At 29.8% G+C, this 27,003-nt stretch overlaps 2 protein-coding genes and 1 pseudogene across 2 annotated transcripts; 1 reads left to right on the forward strand and 2 right to left on the reverse strand.

Annotated features, from left to right (window-relative positions):
* Nucleotides 1-250: 250 nt before the first annotated feature.
* Nucleotides 251-2,530, reverse strand: LOC114179672 (bax inhibitor 1-like). The gene is made up of 6 exons (XM_028066084.2): nucleotides 2,281-2,530; nucleotides 2,032-2,175; nucleotides 1,853-1,944; nucleotides 876-1,062; nucleotides 623-778; nucleotides 251-530 (listed from the first exon to the last, which is right to left on the reverse strand). Exons 1-6 carry the CDS (start codon nucleotides 2,386-2,388, stop codon nucleotides 480-482), a joined length of 738 nt encoding a protein of 245 aa, XP_027921885.1. The 5' UTR covers nucleotides 2,389-2,530; the 3' UTR covers nucleotides 251-479.
* Nucleotides 2,531-21,738: 19,208 nt separating this feature from the next.
* On the reverse strand, nucleotides 21,739-22,905 carry LOC146887949 (uncharacterized; annotated as a pseudogene).
* An 865-nt stretch (nucleotides 22,906-23,770) lies between these two features.
* Nucleotides 23,771-26,363, forward strand: G3PP4 (Major facilitator superfamily protein). The gene is made up of 3 exons (XM_028060636.2): nucleotides 23,771-24,917; nucleotides 25,058-25,582; nucleotides 25,727-26,363. Exons 1-3 carry the CDS (start codon nucleotides 23,984-23,986, stop codon nucleotides 25,753-25,755), a joined length of 1,488 nt encoding a protein of 495 aa, XP_027916437.1. The 5' UTR covers nucleotides 23,771-23,983; the 3' UTR covers nucleotides 25,756-26,363.
* Nucleotides 26,364-27,003: the final 640 nt, after the last annotated feature.

Genomic DNA, 27,003 nt, shown 5'->3' on the forward strand with positions numbered 1-27,003 from the left:
TCACAGAAACGAATAACATAACCAGGTAGATATTGTTTTACTCCATCAGAATGCTGATCAACCTCAATGTTTTTTTGTGTTGTCTACCTGACGTTCCACTGTGGTCTGCGAGAGTAGCAGCACATCCTCAGTGCTTCAGAATATGACGATGATCTCATTCTCAAATTAATGAGATAACACTTCCCTCATTGTGTTAAACTAAACCGTAAAATCTACTTGACTTGAGACTTTTCAAAACCCAGCATACTGCTTATTTCTTAAACAAAAAGCGATATCATATTATACGACAGATTATGATTATTAGTGATACAAATTAAGATGTTTAAAAGAAATCCTGACATTTTATTTACCATTGAAGTAAAAACAAGGGTACCTAACTAACTACACATGGGCAACAACAAAAGCTATACAAAAGACTATGTTTATTTGCCTTTCCACGATCTAGGTCAGTGTAGAGTTGTCCAAGCCCGGTCAGTCATTTAATCTCTCCTTTTCTTCTTCCTCTCATTTCTCTCGGATGAATTCTTCAACTGTGAAAGGATAACGGAAACCTTGTTTCAATACCAATTCAAAGGTAGGGAACAGAAAAAGAAAACCAATATAATACTAGAAAACCATTCACCATTATAATAAGAATCCGCACAAAGATTGCAGCCGAATCAGTGAACAGTGTCAATGCATGCTTCACATAATCCAGGTCACCAAAGTGAGCCATCTCAATAATTTCTTGGGTATCTACTATGACGTAGCCTACAAACACCAAAAGCCCAAAGTACAACTGCAAAAAATGCAAATGAGTACCCCGCAAGAGATCTAATAATACAAAACACGAGAAAATATAAAAGGGTTTTTCTAGGTATTAAATTGATAGTTACCTCAAACTTAAAGAGCGCTATTGAGCCCCCGAAGAGAGAGGAAGCAAAGTGCAACCACATAAGGATGGACAGCCCAGAAGAAAGCAAACCACCAAGGTAGAGATACTCCCTACGCCTTGCAACTAAAGCTGCCGCAGAGAAACAGCCAAAAGCCAAGGAAGTCGCCACGAAAGCACTAAAGATAAGGCTGGAGAATGGAACAAAAATGTCAAACCAGGATCCAAAACTATAAACTAAATACAGAAGCAGCTGCCCATTTATCAAAAAACATTAACTTAAGAAAAAGGTTAAAGTGAGAGGGCAAGGTAGAGAATGGTATCACAAGACAAAACGCTTCCATGTTGCAACACTCTTCCCAACCTATTTCTCCTAGTGTGTTTGCTTACACAATATCAACCAAGGTAAAGCCAGTAATTCACATTAGATTGAGCAAAGAATGCAGAAGCAACTCTTAGTAGCTTCTTGTTTAACACGTATCCTGTGTGGTTGGATGCAGAACTGAACAAGTATGACGTCTCGTTCCTAAACTAGAGGTCCTCACATAAATTCTAACTAAGAAAAGTGTATTATTATTCTATTGCTAATACTCTTCATACAAAATATTGAGCAACAAGAACATTTTGGTTGTGTGTATGACGGAACAGTATTTGCATGATATTCTATTAATCACATAATCAACCCTGGCAAGACAATGATACTTTTCAGAAGACTCCACCAGTTACAGTAAACTACAAACCAGGTTATTAATTTGTTATACACAGATATGGATAACAACACTGTTGGAGAATATGATCTAAAGCACATTAACCAGAACAAGAAAAACAAAGAAAGGCATGTTACACATCGTAAGGAGTTCTGTTTGCTCCTACACCAAACACCAATAGCCAAAACGTTCAAAAGAATCATTTTTAGCATCAATGGCTCTCAACAATAGTAATTAATTAGAAGTGTCCAAAAAAGTAATAGCAGGGTCATACCTAGGATCAATGGCTATCGCCAAATCAATCAGAGGTCCAATGGAAGCGCCCTGAAACAGGGCAGAAGCCATCAACAGAGACAACCTCTTTTGCTGAAAAAAAAAAAACACAGAACAATGAGTGAGAACAACTTCTCATAAGATTGACGGAGCAGAAATCGGGTAGAATCGCATTCAAACCTCTTCAAAAGGAGGTGTCGATAGCAACCAAACCATGGTTCCAATAGACCCCACCGTAGTGAGAAAACCCCCAATGTTCCACAATACATGAAGAAAGGCTCCGACAGCAGCAGCCACAACAGCGCAACATAACGTAAAATAAACCTGAAATCAATCAAATTGATTCAGAATACACATACAATATGAGACTAACCGTTTGCACACCCAAAATCAATTTCCAATCCGAGAGGAGACTTAATTAGTAATTACCCGTTTGATGTGATTCTGAACGACCGGAGAGATCTCGCGGAAATTCTTGAGAGTATCGTAACTCCAGCGGCTTCTCGAAGACGATTGGGAATTGAAGAAAGCCTCCATTGAAAACAAGGAATCGTATCGTTTTCTCAATACAAACACAAAAACAAGCACAAGGGGTTCGACACGAAAAGCCTCACACTTATATAGAGAGAGGGCGCGCTTTTTTTCTTTTTTCTAATTCTTTATTAGGGTTTGGCTTCCACCAAATTCTAGTTCTATCCAGAAAGAACCACACCATCCATCAGGGCGCGTAGTTGCTTATCTAATCACACGCGTTACATTTAATATATGTAATGACTTCTATTAAAAGTAATATTTTGTAATATTATTTTGTATTTTTATAATTACATAATTACATAATTACATAATATATAATCATGTAAAAACATGTTTTGTACACCAGCATTCAAGAATAGAAAGGATGTAGGTGAATAAATATATAAAAAAAATCGAGCCTCTTTTTATATTATATATGATTAATGTACTTTTTGAATGGAATATTACTATTGATATAAATATCATATTAATCTATGGAACTAAGAGTACATCATAACTATAACTTTTCCCTTAGTAGAAGAACATCTATATTAAATGTATATATGATAAAATTAATAACTGTTACCATGTTAAAAATAAGTCACTTCAATAAAATAAAGTTTCGATATAAATGATATTTGTTCAACGAATTACCCAGGAGGTAATTATTTATAATACTATAAAATAATTTAATTTTATTAACATTATATTAGATAGAAAGTCAGTTGTCGAAAAGTAATTTAATAATTTTTTTTCGTAGATAAAGTAATTTAATTGATTAAATAAGTTCTGCCATTATTCTGTATAATATTATACGGGAAATGTTAATATAAGGAAGAAAGGCTCTTGTGTTCATCTTTTAGTCAGGTTTGCAAATTACTTAGTTCATAAGTATGAAGATTATAGCTCTTCAACTTTGATAAAAACTATACAAGGAGTTAATAAAAACAAAAACTCATAAAGGAGTAAGAGAATATATCAATTGATTTTTTTTATTATTTTATTCTATACCCAAACCTGGTTGAATATTAAATTAAAATATTATTTTACTACAACCCACACATATTATATATATATATATATATATATATATATATTTTTTTTTTTTCATTTTCTTTTTTCTTAAATTGCAGACTTAACTTTCCATTATAAAAATAAATGCTAATATACATTATTATTACATCAATTAACATCTATAGTTGAAAGTCTCACATCGAAATATAAAAAACAATTTTATAATAGGTAAATGAAGTATAAATTAACCTCACCTTAAATGTTATTTGTAAAAAGAAAAAAAATTATGTATGTCATACGATGATATACATATTTATTTTTTTTCAATAAAACATTTACGATAAATATGTGTTAATCGACATAGCAATGTATATTAGCATTTATCTTTATAGTCCAAAGTTAAGTCTGCAATTAAAAAAAAAAAAAAAAAACAAGAAAACAGAAACTGTTTGTATTGACTCCATAACTTCTTGCATTAAGTCATTCCTTGTTTGCTTTTTGCTTTTAATTATTGTTGCACAAAAGTTGCGTAATAATTTGTTGTAATTCTTATTTTGACCCAATCGTATTAAATTGCTAGATATCAAAGTTGTGTTTTGATTGAAATTGTTTTTCATATTATTTATGGAAAGTTTCATCCCTCAATAATTTAATATTGTCTGTTAAAATAGAATCATAGTTATTTAAATGCTTAAATATCTTTTTGGTCCTCATTTTCGCAGTGTTTGTTGCGAATGGTCCTTATTTTTACCGAATGTTTAAAATGATCCTCATTTTCGCAATTCGTATTTTATTTGGTCATTTTCTGTAGCGTCGTTTAAATCATTAATGGAGCATTGTACAAGTGGCACGGTTTGTATTAGGGTGTGTTACGTGTATTGTACAGGTGTGGTAATTAGATATTTGGGGTTAAACAAGTGAGTTAGGGTTTTGGTAAGGAATGTTTGGGCAGTTGGTGAGTTTTGGCAATCTTGTTCCTCCATTCCCAATTGGTGTTGCTGCAATCTTCTTCTTCCTGCAATCCCATTATATAGGTATGTTACGGTCCCAATCTTCTTCCTTTACCTCTGGTTGTAATCGTTGGAGACAACCGTGTTGTATCACTTCGTGCACCGTTGGCAGTTCAACGAGAAATGGATTAACCCCAATTTGTAGCTGTGGAGAGATGACAACTTTAAGGATGGCAAGAACTCCAAAGAATATTAGTAGAAAATTTTGGGTACAATCTGTTTTTATTTTTGTGTTAATAATAAATTGATTTTAATTTTTGATTTATTGATTTACGATGGTTCCAATAATGTGGGTTGCAACTTTTTCAAATGGTGGTGTTGATGAAAAGATGTCATCATCATGACACAAATGAGGCAGATTAATGATTTTAAAGTCCAATCTGTTTTGTACTAGTGTTAAATGAAGAAATGAATTAGTTTGATTATGTTGATATTAGTCCCAACATGTTCAAAATGTCATCTTAATCTCTGAGCATTGAAGTAAGTGATATTGATCTAAACTTGAAAAAAATTAAATTGATCTAAGTCTGGAAGAAGTTAAATTCATAACATTAATTCATCATCATCAAAATGCACTACATCAATGTTTGGCAAAAGTGAAATTGAACGAAGTTTAAGGAAAGTCAAAATGTAGTACAATACTCTCCACTTCATTCCGAGTTCAAGAAAGACGAAGATGAAGAAATTTCTCTAATTGCAAAATTTACCCTAAATTGAAAAATTAATGTTAATTAGCCACCTGTACAGTGCACGTAACACACCCTAATATAAATCGTGTCACCTGTACAATTATTCGTTAATGATTTAAACGGCGTTATAGAAAACGACCAAATAAAACACGAATTGCGAAAATGAGGACCATTTTAAACATTCGGTAAAAATGATGACCATTTTAAACATTCTGTCAAAATGAGGACCATTCGCAACAAACACTACGAAAATGAGGACAAAAAATGTATTTAAGCCTTATTTAAAAAAATGTTAAATGCATAATTTCTAATCATTCAAGATAATGTTTTTCATTATTTCTATTTTTTTAAATGTATAAATATAAATACAAATATCTGCACAGTAAAAGGTAAATTTCATAGTGCAAAATAATATGATAGGGAAATTTTAATAGTTTTTCCAGCAAAGGATGAAGGTAAAGAAAGTTACTCGCGCATTGCCTTTTCAACAAGACTTCCCCATCGATGCAACTCTTTTTAAACCAGCGATTTGCTTTGTTAGTCTTGTTATTAACGTTCTATTCGACTATATATTTAATTCATGATTACTAAAATAATTAAAATATATTTAATTCACCAAAAATATTTTTATTAATATTTAAATTTTTTTATGAAAATTAAAAAGAAACGTGATATTTTGATCATAAATTTTAACTAATTGTCACACATCAAATGATGTAATGAAAAAAAAATCATATTTTGATAATATATTTCCATGATTTATTTGTAACCTATGTAAACTTTTCCATTTTTAGTAAATATTATTAATTTTTAATTAAAAAAATTAAACTCGACTTTATTATTTATAAATTTCTAAAATTATTTTTGTGTAGAAATAAAATAAAAATGTATCCTTCACATGCTTCCCCTGTGAAAACCCAAACTTTGAAAGCAGTCTGCTGACAAGGAAAATTGGTAGCTTACTTCTTACACGCGTCTTACCCAATAAGAAATTGACAAGTCAGCAGCTCTTACACACGCATACGAAATATTCAACTAAGTGGTTTTGTAGAATAGTACCAACTAAGTAGGTCTGGTTCCGTGTTTGTTCGTTGTTATAGCTAAGAAAATGTGCAAAAGAATAAAAATCCAATTAGATAGAAAATTAACTTTTTACAGTTAAATGCAGGAAAGGGTCTGAACATAGTAAAATCATTGTTCTAGTCTGGATGAAAATGAAAATTTCAAAAGCAAACCAAAAATCAATTTTAATAACAAAAATTACTAGTTATTATAATACTAATTTAGATATTAATTTATGAAATAAAAAATATTAACACTAAAATAGATATTATTATTAATAAAATATTATAATTAGTGGTTAAATTAATCATTAATTAATGAGAGATTAATTTAAAATTTTATTTTTTTAGTAGTTAAAAGATTAGTAGTTAATATTTAGTAAACAATTTATAAACTACTTATTTTTTTAATCTAAAATTTTAGTAGTTAAATTTTAGAGACCAGTTTATAAATTAACTATAATTTTTAATATAAAGATTATTTTTGTAACCAAATTTTTTTATTTTATAAATTAGTATTTAGTGATTATAGTAACTAATAAATTTGGATCACTAAAATTTATTGTTAGTGATTGTTTTATAATGCAAAAACATGATATATGTGGGTAAGAAAGACATAAGAAATCAATTTAGAGATCAATTTAAAAATTAATTACAATTTTTATTTATAATAGTGATTACTTTAGTAATTAAAATTTTTTATTTTGTAAATCAGTATGTAAATTAAATTATTAAAATTTATTGTTAATGAAAAAAAAAATGTAGTGCATAAACATGATATATGTGGGTAAAAAAAAACATAAGAAAATTAAGTAATATTAAAAGTAGGCATATTAAAGCGGACTAGGTCCACCAGCAAAAGGGCGGGTCGGATTGGGATTTTCAACCCGCCAACTCGTTGTGTGTCCAACCCATTTTTTTGTGAAGGACAGTCCGACTTGGTCTGTTTTTGGCGAGCCAAAAACGAAACGAGCCAAAACGGGTCAAGTTGGCTCATTATGCCACCCCTAATTAAAAGTGAGTTAAAATATTATTATCTTTTCTCTTACAAGATTGCTAAGTAACATTAGAGTATAGGTGAATTCTTTATAATTTAATTATCGATAAAAGAGAAGAACGATAATGCAACGTCTCATGTTAGCATATTCGCAAAGGGGACTTCAACATCTTCAAATTTATCTTAAAATATGTGTACCCCACACCGGATTCTAAAAATCATAAATCGTAGCACATTTATTAAATTAATTTGAAATTATAAAAATATAATTAAAATTAATATAAATATTTTATTTTATAAAATTGAATAATAACTTTGTAAGTTTTTATGATAATAATGTATATAAGTTATTTATATATATTTTAAGTATTGTATAGAATTATTTTAAATAATATATTAAGATTAAATTAATTAAGAAATAAAATTCAATTTAATTGATTAAACAATGTAGAAAAATATAAATAGTAAAATTTCGAATAGTAAAATAGTAAAAATGATGAGCAATACAAAAATGGTTGAATAGACTCTTTAAAAATACAAAAAATATGAATAGCAGATGATAAAAATAATACAAATCATAGATAGTGCATTCAATATAAAGAGTAGATTATGTAAAAATATAAATGTTAGACAATGCAAAAATATATAAATAATAAATAATTAAAACTAAAAAAAGATAGACAATGGTGGCAAAAATATAAAGAGTTGACTATATAAAAATACAAATGTTAAACATTTGGATTCGTTTTTTCATAGTTTTGTTTATATTTATTTTGAATTTCAAATTTGAACTTTGTTACTATATTTTTATAGTTTTTGTAATTTTAAATTTGAATTCAAACTTTATTGTCGTATATTTCAAATTTCAATCTAGTAACATGGATCTTGGTTTTAAAAAATAAAAGTTAAAATTGGAATCATAAGTAATTTTTATATCTTTAAATGTTAAAAAAATATAATTTTTATTTTGTAATAATACATTTAAAAATTATTTTTTAAATTATTGTTTAAACTTTCTTGACGTTCAAAAAATGTAACAATCGTTCAAAAGCATTATAAAATTCATTAAAACAACTTTATTTTTTAGTAGTTTTTTTAATTTTTAATTTAATATTCAAAGATATCATATTTTTACCATGTTTAGTATTTTGAATTTTAAATTCAAAGTTTGTTACTATACATTTCGATTTTAAATTTTCTATGTATTGTTAACATTATAAATCTTAATTTTAAAAGAAATTTAAATTTCGTAATTTCTTTTTATAATGTGTAGATTTCAAATTGTAGCATATTTCTTTAAATTGTTATAAAAAATGTAACTTATGTTTTTTTTTTTATATTTAGTAGTAAGAAAGTGTTTTATAAATAATTTACTGAAATCAATAATATATAGATATACCATTGAGTATTTATTACATAAACATGAATAGAGAGCAATACAAAACGGTTTTCATAACTATAATATATCATTGGTTTTTCATAACCACAACATATCATTGGTTATTTGTTATTTCAGTATATCATAAGGTTATTTAATAGATTACGAGTAATTTAAATTTAAACGGAAATGAGTGTTAGGATGAAATGAGACATATGTAACGTCCCAATTAAATAGATAAAATCAATTTAACAAAACGTTACATACATGAATATTCAGATAATATGGAGTTTGGGATATGAAGGTACACAGTGTACCAAACATGTTCATAATAAAAGAGAAGGGCACCACACTCCTAAAATAAAGTGCAAAAGTTCTAAAGGTAGTACAAGGTCTTATCCAAGACTAGAGAATCATAAACTATCAAGTCTCCTTCATATCTAGGCTCCATAGTGAGCCCAAAACCCGTCCAACCATCAAGTTGCGACGTCTCTACTATCATTATCACTGCCAGGGATTCTCACATATGCTCACATCAATAAAATTGATGATCATCGCAATAGAAAAAGCCACACACAACATACACACAAGCACAAAAGGGTAAGATAGTGTAAAAAAATTTTATATCACAACAATCAACATGCAGTTTCAAAGTCAAACATAACTAACAGACATTCACACATAGATTACCAAATCATTTAAGACTCCAAGACTTGACTATCCGGATACGTAAAATGAGACACCACCACGAGACAATGAAATCATGTTCTAGCAGTGAGGTGTCATCATGAGATCTCTTTTTTAATTATATATGATTAATTTACTTTTTGACTGGAATATTACTATTGATATAAATATCATATTAATCTATGGAACTAAGAGTACATCATAACTATAACTTTTCCCTTAGTAGAAGAACATCTATATTAAATGTATATATAATAAAATTAAAAACTGTTACCATGTTAAAAATAAGTCACTTCAATAAAATAAAGTTTCTATATAAATGATATTTGTACAACGAATTACTCAGGAGGTAATTATTTATAATACTATAAAATAATTTAATTCTATAAACATTATATTAGATAGAAAGTCAATTGTCGAAAAGTAATTTAATATTTTTTTGGGTAGATAAAGTAATTTAATTGATTAAATAAGTACTACCATTATTCTGTATAATATTATACGGGAAATATTAATATAAGGAAGAAAGGCTCTTGTGTTCATCTTTTGGTCAGGTTTGCATATTACTTAGTTCATAAGTATGAAGATTATAGCTCTTCAACTTTGATAAAAACTGTACAAGGAGTTAATAAAAATAAAAACTCATAAAGGAGTAAGAGAATAGATCAATTGATTTTTTTTATTATTTTATTTTATACCTGGTTGAATATTAAATAAAAATATTATTTTACTACAATCCACACATATTATATATATATATATATATATATATATATATATATATATATATATATATATATATATTAAATTACATACTTAACTCTGCACTATAAAAATAAACGCTAATATACATTATTATTACATCAATTAAGATATATTGATAGAAGTCTTACATGGATTAAATATAAAATAATTTTATAATACATGAATGAGGTATAAATTTTATTTTACAGAATAATTTTATAATATAGAAGTGAAATATAAATTTCTTAAGAATGTAATTTAAAAATAAAAAGAAGAAAACAAGAAAATAGGAACTGATTGTATTGACTCCATAACTACTTGCATTAAGTCATCCCTTATTTGCTTTTTGCGTTTAAATATTGTTGTACAAAAGTTGCGTGATAATTTGTTGTAATTCTTATTTTGACCCAATCATATTAAATTGCTAGATATCAAAGTTGTGTTTTGATTGAGATTGTTTTTCATATTTATGGAAAGTTTCATCGCTCAAATAATTTAATCATGTCTGTTAAAATACAATCATAGTTATTTAAAAAATGTGAAATGCATGATTTCTAATCATTCAAGATAATATTTTTTATTATTTCTATTTTATTTAAATGTATAAATACAAATATAAATATCTGCACAGTAAAAGGTAAATTCCATAGTGCAAAATAATATGACAGGAAAATCTTAATAGTTTTTCCAGCAAAGGTTGAAGGTAAAGAAAGTTACTCGCGCGTAGCCTTTTCAACAAAACTTCCCAATCGATGCAACTCATTTTAAACCAGCAATTTGCTTTGTTAGTCTTGTTATTAACGTTCTATTCGACTATAACTACGACGTTGACTTATATAATCTAGCGACATAATATATCTTTAACAAAAATCCAATTTAAATTTTATCTCATATAAACTCATGACTCAACCTTAAATTTACTTTTTCTAACACATATAAGAGATAAAAAAAATGATAAGAGAAAAGATCTTTAGTATAAATAACTTTTTTATAGATTTCACAATATTTTTTTATTAGAAATCGTTTAAAATATAACTTTAATACTATTTTGGAATCTTGCTCTCTATGATAAAGATCTTGTTTCTCCTCTAATATAAGATGTTGTAAATAATAAATTTTATATTTAAGATTTTATTTTTTATGACGATTCACCATTAAATACGTTATAATCTATTATGACTTTTTAGTATATTTAAAAAAATCATGATTACTAAAATAATTAAAATATATTTAATTGACCATAAATATTTTTATAAATATTGAAATTTATTTTATGAAAATTAAAAAGAAAGGTGATATTTTGACCATAAATTTTGATTAATCATGATTCATATGTAACCCATGTAAAATTTTTATTTTTAGTAAAGATTATTAATTTTTAATTAAAAAATAATTAAACTCGACTTTATTATTTATAAATTTCTAAAATTATTTTTGTGTAGAAATAAAATAAAAATATATCCTTCACATGCTTCCTCTATGAAAACCCAAACTTTGAAAGCAGTCTGCTGACAAGGAAAATTGGTAGCTTACTTGGAATTCACGTTTAGCCAGCTTTCTTACACGCGTCTTAGCCAATAAGAGATTGACAAGTCAGCAGCTCTTACACGAAATAGTCAACTAAGGTGGTTTTGTAGAATAGTACTAACTAACTCTAGGTCTGGTTCCTTGTCTGTTCCTTGTTAGCTAAGAAAAAGAACATGTGCAAAAGAATAAAATTCCAATTGGATAGAAAAATAACTTTTTACAGTTAAATGCAGGAAAGGGTCTGAACATATTAAAATCATTGTTCTGGTCTGGATAGAAATGAAAATTTCAAATGAAAACCAAAAAATAAATTTTAATAACAAAAATTATCAATTATTATAATATTAATTTATAAAATTATTTTTATAAGTAAAAATTATTAATTATTATAATACTAATTTAGATATTAATTTATAAACTAAAATATTAATATTAAAATAAATATTATTATTAACAAAATATTATAAATAGTGGTTAAATTAATCATTAATTAATGAGAGATTAATTTAAAATTTTATTTTTTTAGTAGTCAAAATATTAGTAATTAATATTTAGTAAACAATTTATAAACTATTTTTTTTTGCTAAAATTTTAGTAGTTAAATTTTAGAGACTAATTTATAAAATAATTATAATTTTTTATATAATGACTATTTTTGTAATCAAAATTTTTTATTTTGTAAATTAGTGTCTAGATTAGTGATTATAAAAACTATTAATTTTGGATCACTAAAATTTATTGTTAATGATTTTTTTATAATGTAAAAACATGATATATGTGAGTAAAAAAGACATAAGAAACCAATTTAGATATCAATTTAAAAATTAATTATAATTTTTATTTATAATATTAATTCTTTTAGTAATTAAAATTTTATATTTTGTAAATTAATATCTAAATTAAATTATTAAAATTTTGTTAATGAAAAAAAATTATACCGCATAAACATGATATATGTGGGTAAAAAAAAAAGAAAATTAAGTAATATGTAAAAAAATAATAAATTTATTCTTAAGTAATATCAAAAATTTTAGCTGAATTTGATTTAAGTTTTTTTATTGTTAAATTTTATTTGTTTGAGTGGTGGATTAAAATAATGGGTTAAAAATAAGCATGTCAAAGTGGACCAGGTTCACCAGCAAAAAGATGGGATGGATTGAAATTTTCAATCCGCCAATCCGTTGTGGCCCGACCCGTCTAGCACGCCAAATTGGCGGGTTAAAGGCGGACAAGCCCACCCTAACCCACCAACCCATTTTTTTTTATTTTAAAATTATAAATAATTAAAAATGAATAAATTTTTATACTTTATAAACAAATATATATATATATATATATATATATATATATATATATATATATATATATATATATATATATATATAAACAAATTATTTTAAAAAAGTTTAAAAAAAATTTTAACAATCTTTTAAAAAAAGTGACGGAATAGTCAGCTCACCCTAAGGCGAGACAGATTGAATTGTCCAACCTATTTCTTAGTGACAGGACAGCACAACTTGACCCGTTTTTGGCGGGCCAAAGGCGAAGTGAGGCAAAACGGGTCAAGCTGACTCGTTTTGCCACCTCTAGTTAAAAGTGAGTCAAAATATTATTATCCTCTCTCTTAAAAGATTGTTAAGTAATATGAGAGTATAAGTTATAAGTGAATCGTTTCTAATTTAATTATCGATGGAAGAGAAGAATGATAACGCGATGTCTCATGTTAGCAGACTCACAAAGCAAACTCTAACATCTTCAAATTTATCTTAAAATGTGTGTACCCCACACCGGATTCTTAAAATCATAAATCGTAGTACATTTATTAAATTAATTTTAAATTATAAAAATATAATTAAAATTAATATAAATATTTTATTTTATAAAATTGAATAATAACTTTGTAAGTTTTTATGATAATAATGTATATGAGTTATGTATATATATTTTTAGTATTGTATAGAATTATTTTAATAATATATTAAGATTAAATTAATTAAAATTAAGAAATAAAATTTAATTTTAAATAAAATATTAATTAAACAATGTAGAAAAATATAAATAGTAAAATTTGGAATAGTAAAAATGATGAGCAATCAAAAATGGTTGAGTAGATTCTTTAAAAATACAAAAAATATGAATAGCAGACAATAAAAAATTATAAATGATAGATCTTGCATTCAATGTAAATAGTAGATTATGTAAAAATACAATTGTTAGACAATGCAAAAATATATAAATAATAAACGATTAAAACTAAAGAGAATAAACCATGTAGGCAATATAAAAAGTTAATTATGTAAAAATACAAAGGTTAAATATTTGGTGAACTACTCTATTGATTCATTTTTTCATAGGTATTTTTTATTTATTTTGAATTTCAAATTTAAACTTTGTTACCATATTTTTATAATTTTTGTAATTTTGAATTTGAATTCAAACTTTATTACGATATATTTCAAATTTCAATTTAGCAACATGTATCTTGATTTTAGAAAATTAAAATTAAAATTATTAGTGATTTTTATATCTTTAAATATATTAAAAAATATATAATTTTCACTATACATTTGTAATAATACATTTATATCTGTATTATCAAAATTATTTTTTAAGTTATTGTTTAAACTTTTTTGACGTTCAAAAAATTAACAATTGTTCAAAGCATTAAAAAATTCTTTAAAGCAACTTTGTTTTTTGGTATTTTTTTATTTTTGAATTTAATATTCAAACTTTGATAACATATTTTTACATATTTTGAATTTTAAATTCAAAATTTGTTACTATACATTTCGATTTTAAATTTTCTATGTATTGTTAACATTACAAATATTAATTTTAAAAGAAATTTAAATTTCGTAATTTCTCTTTATAATGTGTAAATTTCAAATTGTAGCATATTTTTAAAAATCGTTATAAAAATTGTAACTTATGTTTTTTGTTTTATATTTAGTAGTGAGAAAGTGTTTTATAAATAATTTAATGAAATCAATAACATATATATACGATTGAGTATTTATTCATGAAACAAATACATACAGTGTATATTTCTGTAAATATGTTGTCATATGTATTTAAATAAAGAAAATAAAAATTAAGTATAAAAGAATAAAAATTACATAAGCATAGAGAGCAATACAAAACGGTTTTCATAACTATAATATATCGTTACTTTTTCATAACCGCAACATATCATTGGTTATTTGTGATTTCAGTATATCAATGTTTTTCGTAAAAACATATATAAAGTTACTTCATAAAAACTATGAGTAATTTAATAATTTAAATAAAGATGAGTATTAGAAATGAAATGAGATAAATATGTATATTCTCGTTCATAAATTTTATATTCATATATAGTCAATAAGAATTTTTCACCAAAATAAATACGGGTTCCGATAATACTTACATGAACGAGTTGATGACACATGTTCATTTTCAAGTGATATTTCTTTTTGTAAATTTTATCTTTGAAATTTAAAATTGTTTGTTTGAGTACATAGTATAATATTAAAAACTTGCCTTTGGTTAGTCTTGTAATTGTATATAATATTTGATATTTGATAGTTTATGATGTATCTATTATGTGAATATTGTGTAGAATTATCATCGATTAAGTTTGCTTTAAGAAGGTCTTCAATTAGTTTTAATTTGACAACTTTAGTTATTTAAAATTTAATTTTGTTATTGTTTTAGTTATATATATTTATTATAAAATTTCTAACATATTTATACTTAAAAATTAAAAATTTAAAAATTATGAATATTACTTATTTTAATAAATAGATTTATAAAATTTATTATTTTAATTAATTTAATTAAACAAAATAAAATTTTTAAAACTGTTGAATAAAAAATTATTAAATAAATAGTTTTTTATACGAATCACAAACCCACAACAAATATCATGTTAGACGGACAAATTAATCCACATTTTTTTGCAAAACGGACTAATCTAACATATTTATTCTGGATGAGACCAAAATGAAACAGAGTGACCCACATTACCATCCGTATCAAAAGGAGGAGATACCTATATTTTCTTCATGTTTTTTCTAATCAATGAAATAGATTCACGATTACTGAAAATTTTGAAATTTTATGGGCATCAATTTCTGATGTTTTAATGTTAACTTTCACTAATGAAATTTAGGATAATTTACCTGTTATTCTTTTATATTAGTTTTCTAGTGGTATATATATATATATATATATATATATATATATATATATATATATATATATATATATATATATATATATATATATATATATATATATATATATGAACAAGTGTTTTTAATTCAGAATCAGAGAAGTAATTTGTTCGGTACAAGAGGTTTACATTAATGAAAATAATGTTTTTCACAAAAAAATATGAAACACAAAAAATGTATAATTAAGTTAAAATTAAATTATTAAAAAGTTAAAAAATAATAATTTAAATAAATTATAAATAATAAAATGAGTTCTCTCATCGATCATTTAATTTTATTATTATTTATCAGTTTTTTATTTATTGGTATATTATTTTTTCTCTTAAAAGAACCGATCATCTTAATCTTATGGAAAGTTAAGAGTTGTTTAATATTTCTTAAACATTTTTTTTATTTAAAATAAATTAATATTTACCAGGTGTCACTTTGTGGTTTTTTTAATTTTTTTAAATTAATTTTAAAAATGTTGTCCATGTGTCAAGCCAGTGTTATTGACACATGTCAAGTTAGTGTCATTGCCATGTGTTAGTGTCTCGTCAGTTATATTAAATTTGGTCTCAATTTTCGTTAATTTTGTTCAATTTAGTTCAACACGTGGTGTGTCACTTCCTCTTGTCAAGCCAGTGTCATCATCACGTGTTAAGTTAATGTCATTATCATGTGTCAGTATCTCGTGAGTTATATTAAATTCGGTTCCAATTTTCGTTAATTTTGTTCAATTTAGTCCAACACGTGACGTGTCACTGCCATGTGTCAAGCCGGTGTCATTATCATGTGTTAAGTTAGTGTCATTATCATCATGTGTCACTGTCTTGTCTCGTGACTTATATTAAATTCGTTCCCAATTTTCGTTAATTTTGTTCAATATAGTCTCAATTTTTGTTATTTTTGTTCGATTCAGTCCCAATTCTGTCTCTCTCAAAATTGACTAAATTTAATTTTTATATAAATGTTATACTAAAATTTTTATTTTTATTAAACTTCACATTTATTTTAAGTATTTATTTCATTATTTTTATACCAAACCTAACTATACTTTTGGAAGGAAATTAGTATATATATGTTTGATTTTTACTACACGTAATAAATATGGTTAAAGTTAGTTTAAAATTAGAGGATAAATTCTTCATTGTTTTTAAAATTAGAATTCTTCATTATTTTTTAAATGATAAGGAAAAGGCTTAATTATTTTTAAAATTTGAAGGAAAATTTTTCATTACTTTTAAAGTTAGAAGGAAAATTCTTAGTTTAAATTTAAATTTTAATAAAAATAAAAATTTCAAAATAACATTTATATAGAGATTAAATTTGATCAATTTGGAAAGGGGTAAAATTGAGACTTATTTGAACAAAAATAACGAAAATTGGGACTAAATTAAACAAAATTAACAAAAATTATGACCAGATTGAATATAAATTACGAGACACTAACATGTGACAATGACACTAACTTGACACGTGGTAATGACACTAACTTGACATGTGGTAATGACACTAATTTGACATGTGACATTGACATTGGTTTGACACGTGGCACTGTCACATGTCACAATGCTGACTACAAAGTGACATGTGCCAGTTACTGTTCACATTCCGCTAACTATTTAAACATTTAAACGACGTATGTAAAAAAGATCAAATTGACCACAATTTACAAAAATTAGGATCATTTTGAACATTTAAAAAAAATGTGAACCAAATGAAACAAAAGTCACGAAAATTGGAATCAATAAGGTATTTAAGTCATAAAAAAAACTTCTATAGTTTCTCCATTCTCTTCATCACACATGCGAATCACCCAGGTCTCATCGTTGGGTGCCTCCGATCGGTCAAAGCTCTTGTTGGCGTCGCTTGGAGCCGCCAATGTTATCCCTTATTCATCCATCTCCATTTCACTTTCATGAACCTCACCTAGACTCTCCTTGCGCTCCCTTCAATACTTTCTTCGTTCCGCTAATACGATATATATCTTGTGCAAGGTTCATTAAAAATATGTATTACCGATAACCATTCGTCGGAAGCGTCCAAAATTCATCAGTAAATTTTTGTTGCTAACTTTACGATTTCTTGTAGTGGTTAAGGAAAAAATGAAGCCCAAAAAAGAAAAGCGGCAAACAAAGAGGAAGAAGAAGAATTAGCAGCAGCTAGGGTTTAAGGGATTTTCAAGTTAAGCATATTCAGTTGCCAACGAATTTTTGACAATACTATTTGTAGATGCTATATATATATATATATATATATATATATATATATATAAACCAATATTTTATTATTAACCATAAAATCTAAAATGAAAAATATATTTACAAATAAATCGTGAGTCCCTATAAAAAACCAACTTGTTTTATGTATTATATATTATTTGTATTAATTATTGTATATATTTGAGATGAATGTTGGGTGATTGGAGGATGAGGTGTGTTGAGTGTAACTGATATGTTGGAAATTTAAGGGGAAGAGATGAATGTTAGGTGTGATGCTGGAAAATTTAACTATTTGTAGATATTTTATGTGACATAATAACATGTGAAACAATTTAAACATATTGCATACGTAAAGTTTAATATGGAGGAAAATCATGTACTCAATTTTTTACCAAAACTTTTTCTTATAAAATCACTTGAGTGTGGTTGCACCCATATGGATATAGAAAAAAATGATACCAAATTTAACCATTGTGAGTGCATTACATAGTGTGGAAGATACGCTTATATATAAACTTGTATCAGAGGTTGACAGTGTTTGTAATAATGCTCAAGAGAAAGCTTCTCATTATTATTGAATAGAGAAGAATACAGAGTGTATTGCAGCAGCGGAAGGTACAATGTATATATACAAGGAGAATGGAAAAATAGAAAAAGGTAACAGACCTAACTGAACAGTAACAGAAGAAGAGATATGTTATCTCTCTATCATCCTCCCTCAAGGTGAACATGAATATTATGCATGTTGAGCTTGGATACACCAGAATTAAAAGAAGAAAGATAGAGGGACTTTGTAAAAACATCAGCAACTTGATTGACAGACAACACATGAAGGAGTTTAATGAGACCATCTTGAATCTTTTGTCTGGTAACATGGCAATCTATGTCTACTTGTTTGGTTCTTTCGTGAAAGGTTGGATTCTTGGCAATATGGATGGCAGAATTATTGTCATAGTAGACTGAGTATGGAGTAGAACAAGGAATATGTAAATCCTTGAAAAGGTAGTGCAGCCACTGGAGTTCACAGGTCAGAGAGGCTAAAGACCTCTATTCAGCTTCAGATGAAGACTTAGAAACAATAGTTTGTTTCTTTGATTTCCAAGATATGAGGGCAGATCCAAGGAAAATACAGAAACCAGATACAGATCTTCTAGTGGTAGCACAAGTAGCCCAGTCAGAGTCTGAGTAAGCATGAACTCTAAAAGAATTATCAGCAGCATATAACAGACCAGAACCAGGAGCATTCTTCAAGTATCTAACAATTCTCATGGCTTGTTGCATATGGGGTTGACGTGGAGTAGACACAAATTGGCTAAGTTGCTGGACGGAAAAAGCAATGTCAGGCCTTGTATTAGTAAGGTATATTAACCTCCCAATCAAACGACGATAAGAAGAAGGATCTATGAGGAGAGTTCCTTCATCAGCATGCAATTTTACATATGGGTCAGAGGGTGTTGTGGCTGGTTTACACCCTAGCATACCAGCTTCAGAAATTAAGTCAAGACAATATTTTCTCTGATTTATACAGATCCCAACTTTAGATCTAGCAATTTCAAAACCCAGAAAATATTTGAGATCTCCAAGGTTTTTAATGCGAAATTTACTGTGAAGATGGTTCTTAACAGTGGTGATTTCAGAGAAATTATTTCCAGATAACAAGATATCATCAACATAAACCAAAATAATGGTGATAGAAGAATGAGAATGCTTGATAAACAACGAATGATCTGCTGAACTTTGTATATACCCGAGAGACAGTAACTCAGATGTTAGCTTATGATTCCAATTCCTGCTGGCCTGTTTTAATCCGTAAAGAGATTTCTGAAGCTTGCAAACAAGATTGGGATTAGACGGACTCAGACCAGGAGGAAGCTTCATGTAGATTTCTTCAGTTAAATCACCGTGAAGGAAAACATTATCGACGTCTAGCTGATGAAGAAACCATTGATTGGTAGCAGCAATGGCAAGAACGAGACGCACAATGGTGATTTTAACAACTGGAGAAAAAGTTTCATAGTAATCAAGACCTTCAGTTTGAGTAAAACCTCTTGCCACCAAACGGGCTTTATATCTGTCAATAGAACCATCTGCTTTGTGCTTAATCCTGTAAACCCAACGACAACTAATGGTCTTCTTGCCGGCAGGGAGATTAACCATCGTCCAAGTTTTGTTCCTTTCAAGAGCATCTAATTCGGCATTCATGGCTTGTTGCCAAAACTTAAATTTGCTAGCCTCCTTAAAGGATGAAGGTTCAACTTGTGCAGAGATATTGTGGCAAAAAAAAACATGGTTAGGAGAGCATTTTTGATATGAAAGAAACAAATGTATGGGATACGAAGTGGTAGAAGACGAGGGAATGCTTGAAGTAGCACCACAATAGAATTTGTCTAAGTACCGAGGTATACTTTTAGTCCTGAGAGAGACTCTTTGTCCAGCAGTAGAAATAATAGTGCTGTTAGAATCAATGTTAGGAGCATTATCTGGTGTGTAATTTGTAGCAGTGGAAACATGTGCCATATTTGGAAAGTCAAAAATGGTAACATCAGAAAAATCATCATTTGTAGGAGGGGAAAGGGGGGGTCAAAGAAGTATGAAAAGGGAAAATGTTTTCGTGAAAAATGACATTACGTGATACAAGAATAGAGTGTGAATGCAAATCATACAGCACATAACCTTTGGTTCCAGATTTGTACCCAAGAAAAATGCATTTAATACCCCTGGAATCAAGCTTTGTGCGTCCTGCAGTAGGAGAACTAGAGTATGATAGGCATCCAAAAACTTTTAGGTTGGCAAAATCAAGTTTTATGGAATGAATCTTTTCATAAGGAGATATATTTTGCAAAAAAGGAGTTGGGAGTCTATTAATAATATGAACAACAAGCTTTATGGAGTAAGACCAAAAAACATTTGGAACTTTTGATTGAAAGAGAAGAGAACGACAAACATTAAGAATGTGTTGATGCTTCCTCTCAACAATGCCATTTTGTTGGGGAGTAGCAACACAAGTAGTCTCATGAAAAATACCTTTAGTAGCGTAAAATTCATTAAGAGAAAACTCTTTTCCATTATCAGACCTTAATATCTTAAGTGTACAAGAAAACTGATTTTCTATTAAAATGATAAAATTTTGAAGTGAGGTTTTGACATAAGTTTTGTGTTTCAAAAGAAGGACCCATGTGAAACAGCTATAGTCATCTACAATGGTTAAAAAATATTTATATCCATCAATAGAAGTAGTAGAAATTGGGCCCCAAATATCAACGTGAATGAGATGAAAGAAGCAAGATGATTTAGTTTTGCTAGCAGAAAATTGAAGACGTTTTTGTTTAGCAAAGGCACAAGCATCACAAGCATCAAGAAATTGAAAAGAAATATCAGGATATTGAGTGGCCAATGTTTGAAAAACTTTATTTGAAGGATGGCCAAGTTTCATGTGCCACAAATTACAAGAATCACTAGTGTTATTAAAAACAGAAGGTAAATGATTTGATTCTGAATCTGAAGCACGGTTATTACTACTGCTATGGAGATAAAAGAGCCCTTGGTACTTTTTAGCTACTCCAATTGTCTGGTAAGTATCCATCTGCACAATGAGACAATTGTTTTGATGAAAAATGATGAAACAATTGTTAGAAGACAAAAGTTTGGAGATAGAAACTAAGTGAACAGAGAAATCAGGAACAAATAGAGTGTTATGCAAAACTAGATTTCCTAATTTAATAGTTCCTGAAAATTTGGCAGTAACAAAATTGTGATTTGGCAAGCGTATAGAAATGGGATAAATGGGCTTTAAGAATGAAAAAGAAACTTGGAGGAACATATATGATCAGTAGCCCCATTGTCTATAATCTAAGAATAATAGTTAGAGATAATAGAAGGACCTGGAATTTGTGGAGAACATTGGTTGACGCTTGCCATAGGAGGTGTAGCAGTTTGAGATTGCTTCAACAAACCAAGAATTGCCTCATATTGTTTTTGAGAAAAACTACATTGAACATGTGGTTTATCAGGTTGTGTGGCAGAGAAGTCATTGGAGGTAGTGGGTGCAGGATCAGTCACGTTAGTAGAGAGGTTGGATTGAGCAGAGCTTTGTTTGGTACTTGATTTGTAGCCTTGAGGAAGGTCGTATTTAACCCAACAGTTTTCAGAAGTGTGGTTCGTTCTCTGACAATGATCACAGTATTTAGAGCGGACACCAAACTTGTTAGCACGTCCTCGTCCACGAGCAGCAGAGGAGCCTCCACGAGAAAAATTGGAATTCTTATTCGGATGTTCTTGAAAATTAAGATTGGCCATCGAATCTTGTGAAGTTTGAGATGAAGAACTATGGAATTCACGTTCTTGTTGAAGGACTAAAGAAAAGGTTTTGGGAAGAGGGGGCATGGGCTCCATGAGCATGATCTGAGAACGAACTTGGGAGAATTCATCGTTTAAGCCTCGAAGGAACTTGATAACACAATCGTCATTCCTTTCTTGTTGGATCTTGATTAGTAAACCACAATTACACGAAGAAGAACAAGTTCAGAGAAGAACAATTTTATACAGAGATAATTCTTTCCAGATAATTTGTAAACGGGTATAATACTGAGAAACAGAAGATTCACCTTGCTTGCAAGAATGAAGATCTTCTTGAAGATCAGCAATACGAAACTTGTCTCCGTGAGAAAAACGTTGCAAAAGATCGTGCCAAATTTCATACGTAGAATCCATCCACATGACCGATTGTTTGATGGGTAGAGACATAGAACGTGTCAGCCATGAAATCACCATTTTGTTGCATCTCTTCCAAGGTTCATGAAGAGCATCGTCAGAAGGAGGGCACGGGAGTGTACAAAGAACAAATCTTTCTTTGTTCTTGGTTTCAAGGGCCACAAGCATGTCATGCTTCCATTGCTGATAATTGGTGTCTGAAAGAGGGGGAGTAACAAGAATCAGGGCTGGATTTTCTCCAGGATGGAGAAATAAAGGATGGGTAGGGTTAGAAAGGTGATCGGAGAGAGAAGAAGTAGCGGCCATGAGAGAAACAAAGGATATCAATCTGATACCATGATAGTGTTTGTAATAATGCTCAAGAGAAAGCTTCTCATTATTATTGAATAGAGAAGAATACAGAGTGTATTGCAGCAACGGAAGGTACAATGTATATATACAAGGAGAATGGAAAAATAGAAAAAGGTAACAGACCTAACTGAACAGTAACAGAAGAAGAAATCTGTTATCTCTCTATCAGAGGTTTAGTGAAAAAATTGTGACTACATTCGTTTGGGAGATATGCACTTATATTTAAAACTGTTCTAGTAAAATTGTATATAATCTTGTTAATTAGATTTCACATAACTCAAGTTTACGAGTAATTACAACATAATATCATGTTTATAGATAGATAATGAGAATAATTTTTTTTAGTGGTTAGATATAAAAATAAATAAATTAATAGTAATCATCCAAATATATGGATAGCTAGTCACCTAAATTAAACGAAATTATATTTAACTTTATACAAAACTGCATATTCTTGAAAGTCCATGTAATTCGTTAAATGTTAATGTACTTAATCTTATAAAGAAACAGTGATTGAAGATTGAGGTCCTATAAATCATTAATTATGTTGGGACATAAAAATGTTCATGTTCATTTACTAGGAAATATTGTTATCTTTATTAGGATAAATTACAGAACTTGTATCCCAATGTGAAAAAGTTGATCCAAAGTCCAAACATATATGTTCCCATCACGAGACCAGAAAATCCCACGTGTCATTGTATGGTTTAAACACGTAGCAAAAAAAAAAAGATTCATACCAAAATAAAAAAAAATAAAAAAAAAGTAATTTACTACTACAAAAGAGTAACAGAAGCCAGGTGTAGCAGCCAAAGTGAACGGTGGTGACCGCCGAGTCGTTCTACACCACCGGTCTCTCTAACTCCACGTGGCAGTCTCTGAATTCATCAATCAATGCCACGGTTTTTTCTCTCTCTCCCTTCCGCCTTTCTCTCTCCTCCTCTTACCCTCCCCCAAAACCTCTTCTCTTTCACCACTCCGACAACAACCAACCGTTCGCATCCCAACAGCAACAGCAACATCAACATCAACTATGTCTCGCCATTGCCACCTTTGTGCCACCCCACCTGGGATTCTGCTATTACGAGCTAAACAATGGAACTACCAAACGCACCGCTACATGGTGCTGTTCATCACCTTCCTTGCCTATGCCTGCTATCACGCCTCCAGAAAACCCACCGGGATTGTGAAGAGCGTGTTGTGCCCGGACCACAAGGATGCAATGGACGGTTGGATCCCCTTCAACGGCCACGACGGACCATCAAAGTTGGGAGAGATCGACGTGGCGTTTCTCGCGTGTTACTCCATTGGGATGTACGTGGCGGGCCACCTGGGAGATACCCTGGACCTTCGATTGTTCCTATCTTCCGGAATGGTCGGTAGCGGCATATTCGTCGCGCTTTTCGGAATGGGGTACTTCTGGAACGTCCATCGTTTTTGGTTCTATCTCTCCATGCAAATGATCGCGGGCATGTTTCAAGCCACGGGTTGGCCTTCGGTTGTAGCGGTTATCGGTAACTGGTTCGGGAAGAGGAAGAGAGGGCTTATCATGGGTGTTTGGAACGCGCATACTTCGGTCGGTAACATTTGTGGCTCTCTTATTGCTGCCAGTGTTTTGGATTATGGATGGGGTTGGTCTTTTGTTGCGCCTGGTGCTTTGATCGTGTCTGGTGGGATCATTGTTTTTCTGTTCTTGGCTCCTTACCCAGAGGATGTGGGCTTCTCTTCTTCCTCCTCCTCTTCTTCTTCTGCTGCTGCTGCTGTTCAAGTTGGTGATGATAAAGAAGCTCTGGTGCATAAAACTGGTGATGGCGCTCTCAGACAAGCGTCTGTGGATAGAAAGGGCATTGGGCTTGTTGAGGCGTGCATGATTCCAGGAGTGATACCTTTTGCGTTGTGCCTTTTCTTCGCCAAGCTTGTTGCCTACACGTTCTTGTATTGGTTGCCGTTTTACTTGACTCATACAGGTAACGATTGATCGTCAGATTTTATGCCCAATTAAGATACAAAGTATTTTGTAGGTTGTGTGAATTGATGAAAGTTGAAAACAATAGTTTATTGAACCTAAATTGCATGGATCATGAATGTTTATATCTTGATGTTGCAGAAATTGGAGGGAGGTATATCTCTGTTAAATCTGCTGGAAACCTTTCAGCCTTGTTCGATGTAGGGGGCATTGTTGGGGGTATCCTTGCTGGCTACATATCTGATAAACTGAATGCCCGTGCTTTAACTGCGGCGAGCTTCATGTATGCAGCTATTCCTTCTATGCTTTTATACCAGCATTACGGAAGTGTTTCTATGAATGCCAACATTGGTCTTATGATGGTGACTGGATTATTAGTAAATGGACCTTATGCACTCATCACCACTGCTGTGTCTGCTGACTTGGGCACACACAGTTCTCTGAGAGGTGATTCTCGTGCTCTAGCAACAGTGACTGCCATTATAGATGGTACTGGATCTGTTGGTGCAGCTGTTGGTCCTCTTCTCACTGGGTTCCTGTCAACAAGGGGATGGACTGAAGTTTTCATTATGCTAGTTGTTGGTGCTTTTATTGCGGGGCTTCTTTTGTCACGGTTGATCATAGCAGAAATTGCAGAGATAAATGGCAGACCTTTACCAACTCAAGGTAATGAATAATGCTTCCAAGTCTTCTATGCATATACTCATGGAAGATGCTGTTGTGTCCTAATGCGTTTGTTCATGTTCTTTAACTCATAATATTGAATGTGTGCCTCGTGATGTTTTTGACATGGTGTTTGATATTTCGCAGCCACTGCATCTCAACCGCTTCTGGAGTAGGAAAGTTGACAGTGATCAGGTCCTCATGAATCACTAAATCTAATGCTCAATACCTGGGTTGTAATGAGAGAAAATTGTACAGTTTTGTTAATGACTCTGCCTGTAGCATGCAACAGCCACTTCACTGTTCATTTTACAGACGAGTGAATCATCTAATAGACTTAAAATCCATTCATTCAGCCCTCCGATCAATTTGTTGTCAATACTGTGGAAGGTTCCAGAGGAACTCGATTCCTTTTCATCGTGAATTGGATGTCTGAAGGGATAATTGCGGAGACTGACTGCTTGTGCTGAATTATTTATTGCCTTAATCCTTGTGTCACACTCATTCAGGGACCACCTCTTTCAATTTTGATATACAGCCAAGTTTCTCCTATCTCAAATTTTGTTATCACAAGATGTTAGTCATTTCGGCTTGTGTATGAAAATAAATAGATGAATAAATCTCGGTAGATAGTATATGATTCCTATGTTTCTTTTGGTTTTGAACTCTACTTTGTGTATGAGTAGCAGGTAAACCATCGTTTCTCTCGCTTTCGCCATAAATGAATTGTATCAATGTCTGTGTTTTCTTTATTCATGAAATCATGATGTACATTTTAACTCAACATATTTCGACCATGCTCTGCATTCTCCTGTTTCTGAAGAAATGGCCTTATCTGAAATACACTGTGTAAGAAACAAGTGTAGATTTAGACCAAAGGAAAAAGAAGTGGCTTTGCAGTTGGGATGCTGCTGGAGACTGAAACAAAAACCTTACAATAGGGTTTATTAAGCACTGATCAATGCAGGGGATCAAAATCAATGCTTAAGCTAATTTAAAGCCTTTTCTGAAGTAACAATTCTAAAATTCAAATCACTTCCGATGCATCGCAGTTAAATACGTAAACCTGTTTATTCAATGAAATAAATAAATTTAAGCAAACATTTAACCATTTGAACTCAATAGAACTCATCTTATGTTGAAATTGTAATGGCTTGCAAAAGAAACGGGTCCAAAAGAAAGATGATACTCTAACGTTGTATAGTGGTTCGACACCAAACAAAGGTAGACTGCCAAGGCCATTAACATGTTAATGTGAAAGTAATGGATGGATAAGTCCTTTACCAAAGTTCAAATATGCATAAACATAATCCTATGATTTAATAGAACAACAAGGGCTGCTTCCTACTTTCTGTTTCTTCCTCTTAGATAAAGCAAAGTTTATTCAAAGATGGGAGTGCAAAAAAGTACCCCTTCCTCCCTTT

Source organism: Vigna unguiculata, chromosome 3, assembly GCF_037176805.1.
Source record: "Vigna unguiculata cultivar grain cowpea cultivar isolate G323 ecotype 2 chromosome 3, ASM3717680v1, whole genome shotgun sequence".
Taxonomy (NCBI): Eukaryota; Viridiplantae; Streptophyta; class Magnoliopsida; order Fabales; family Fabaceae; genus Vigna; species Vigna unguiculata.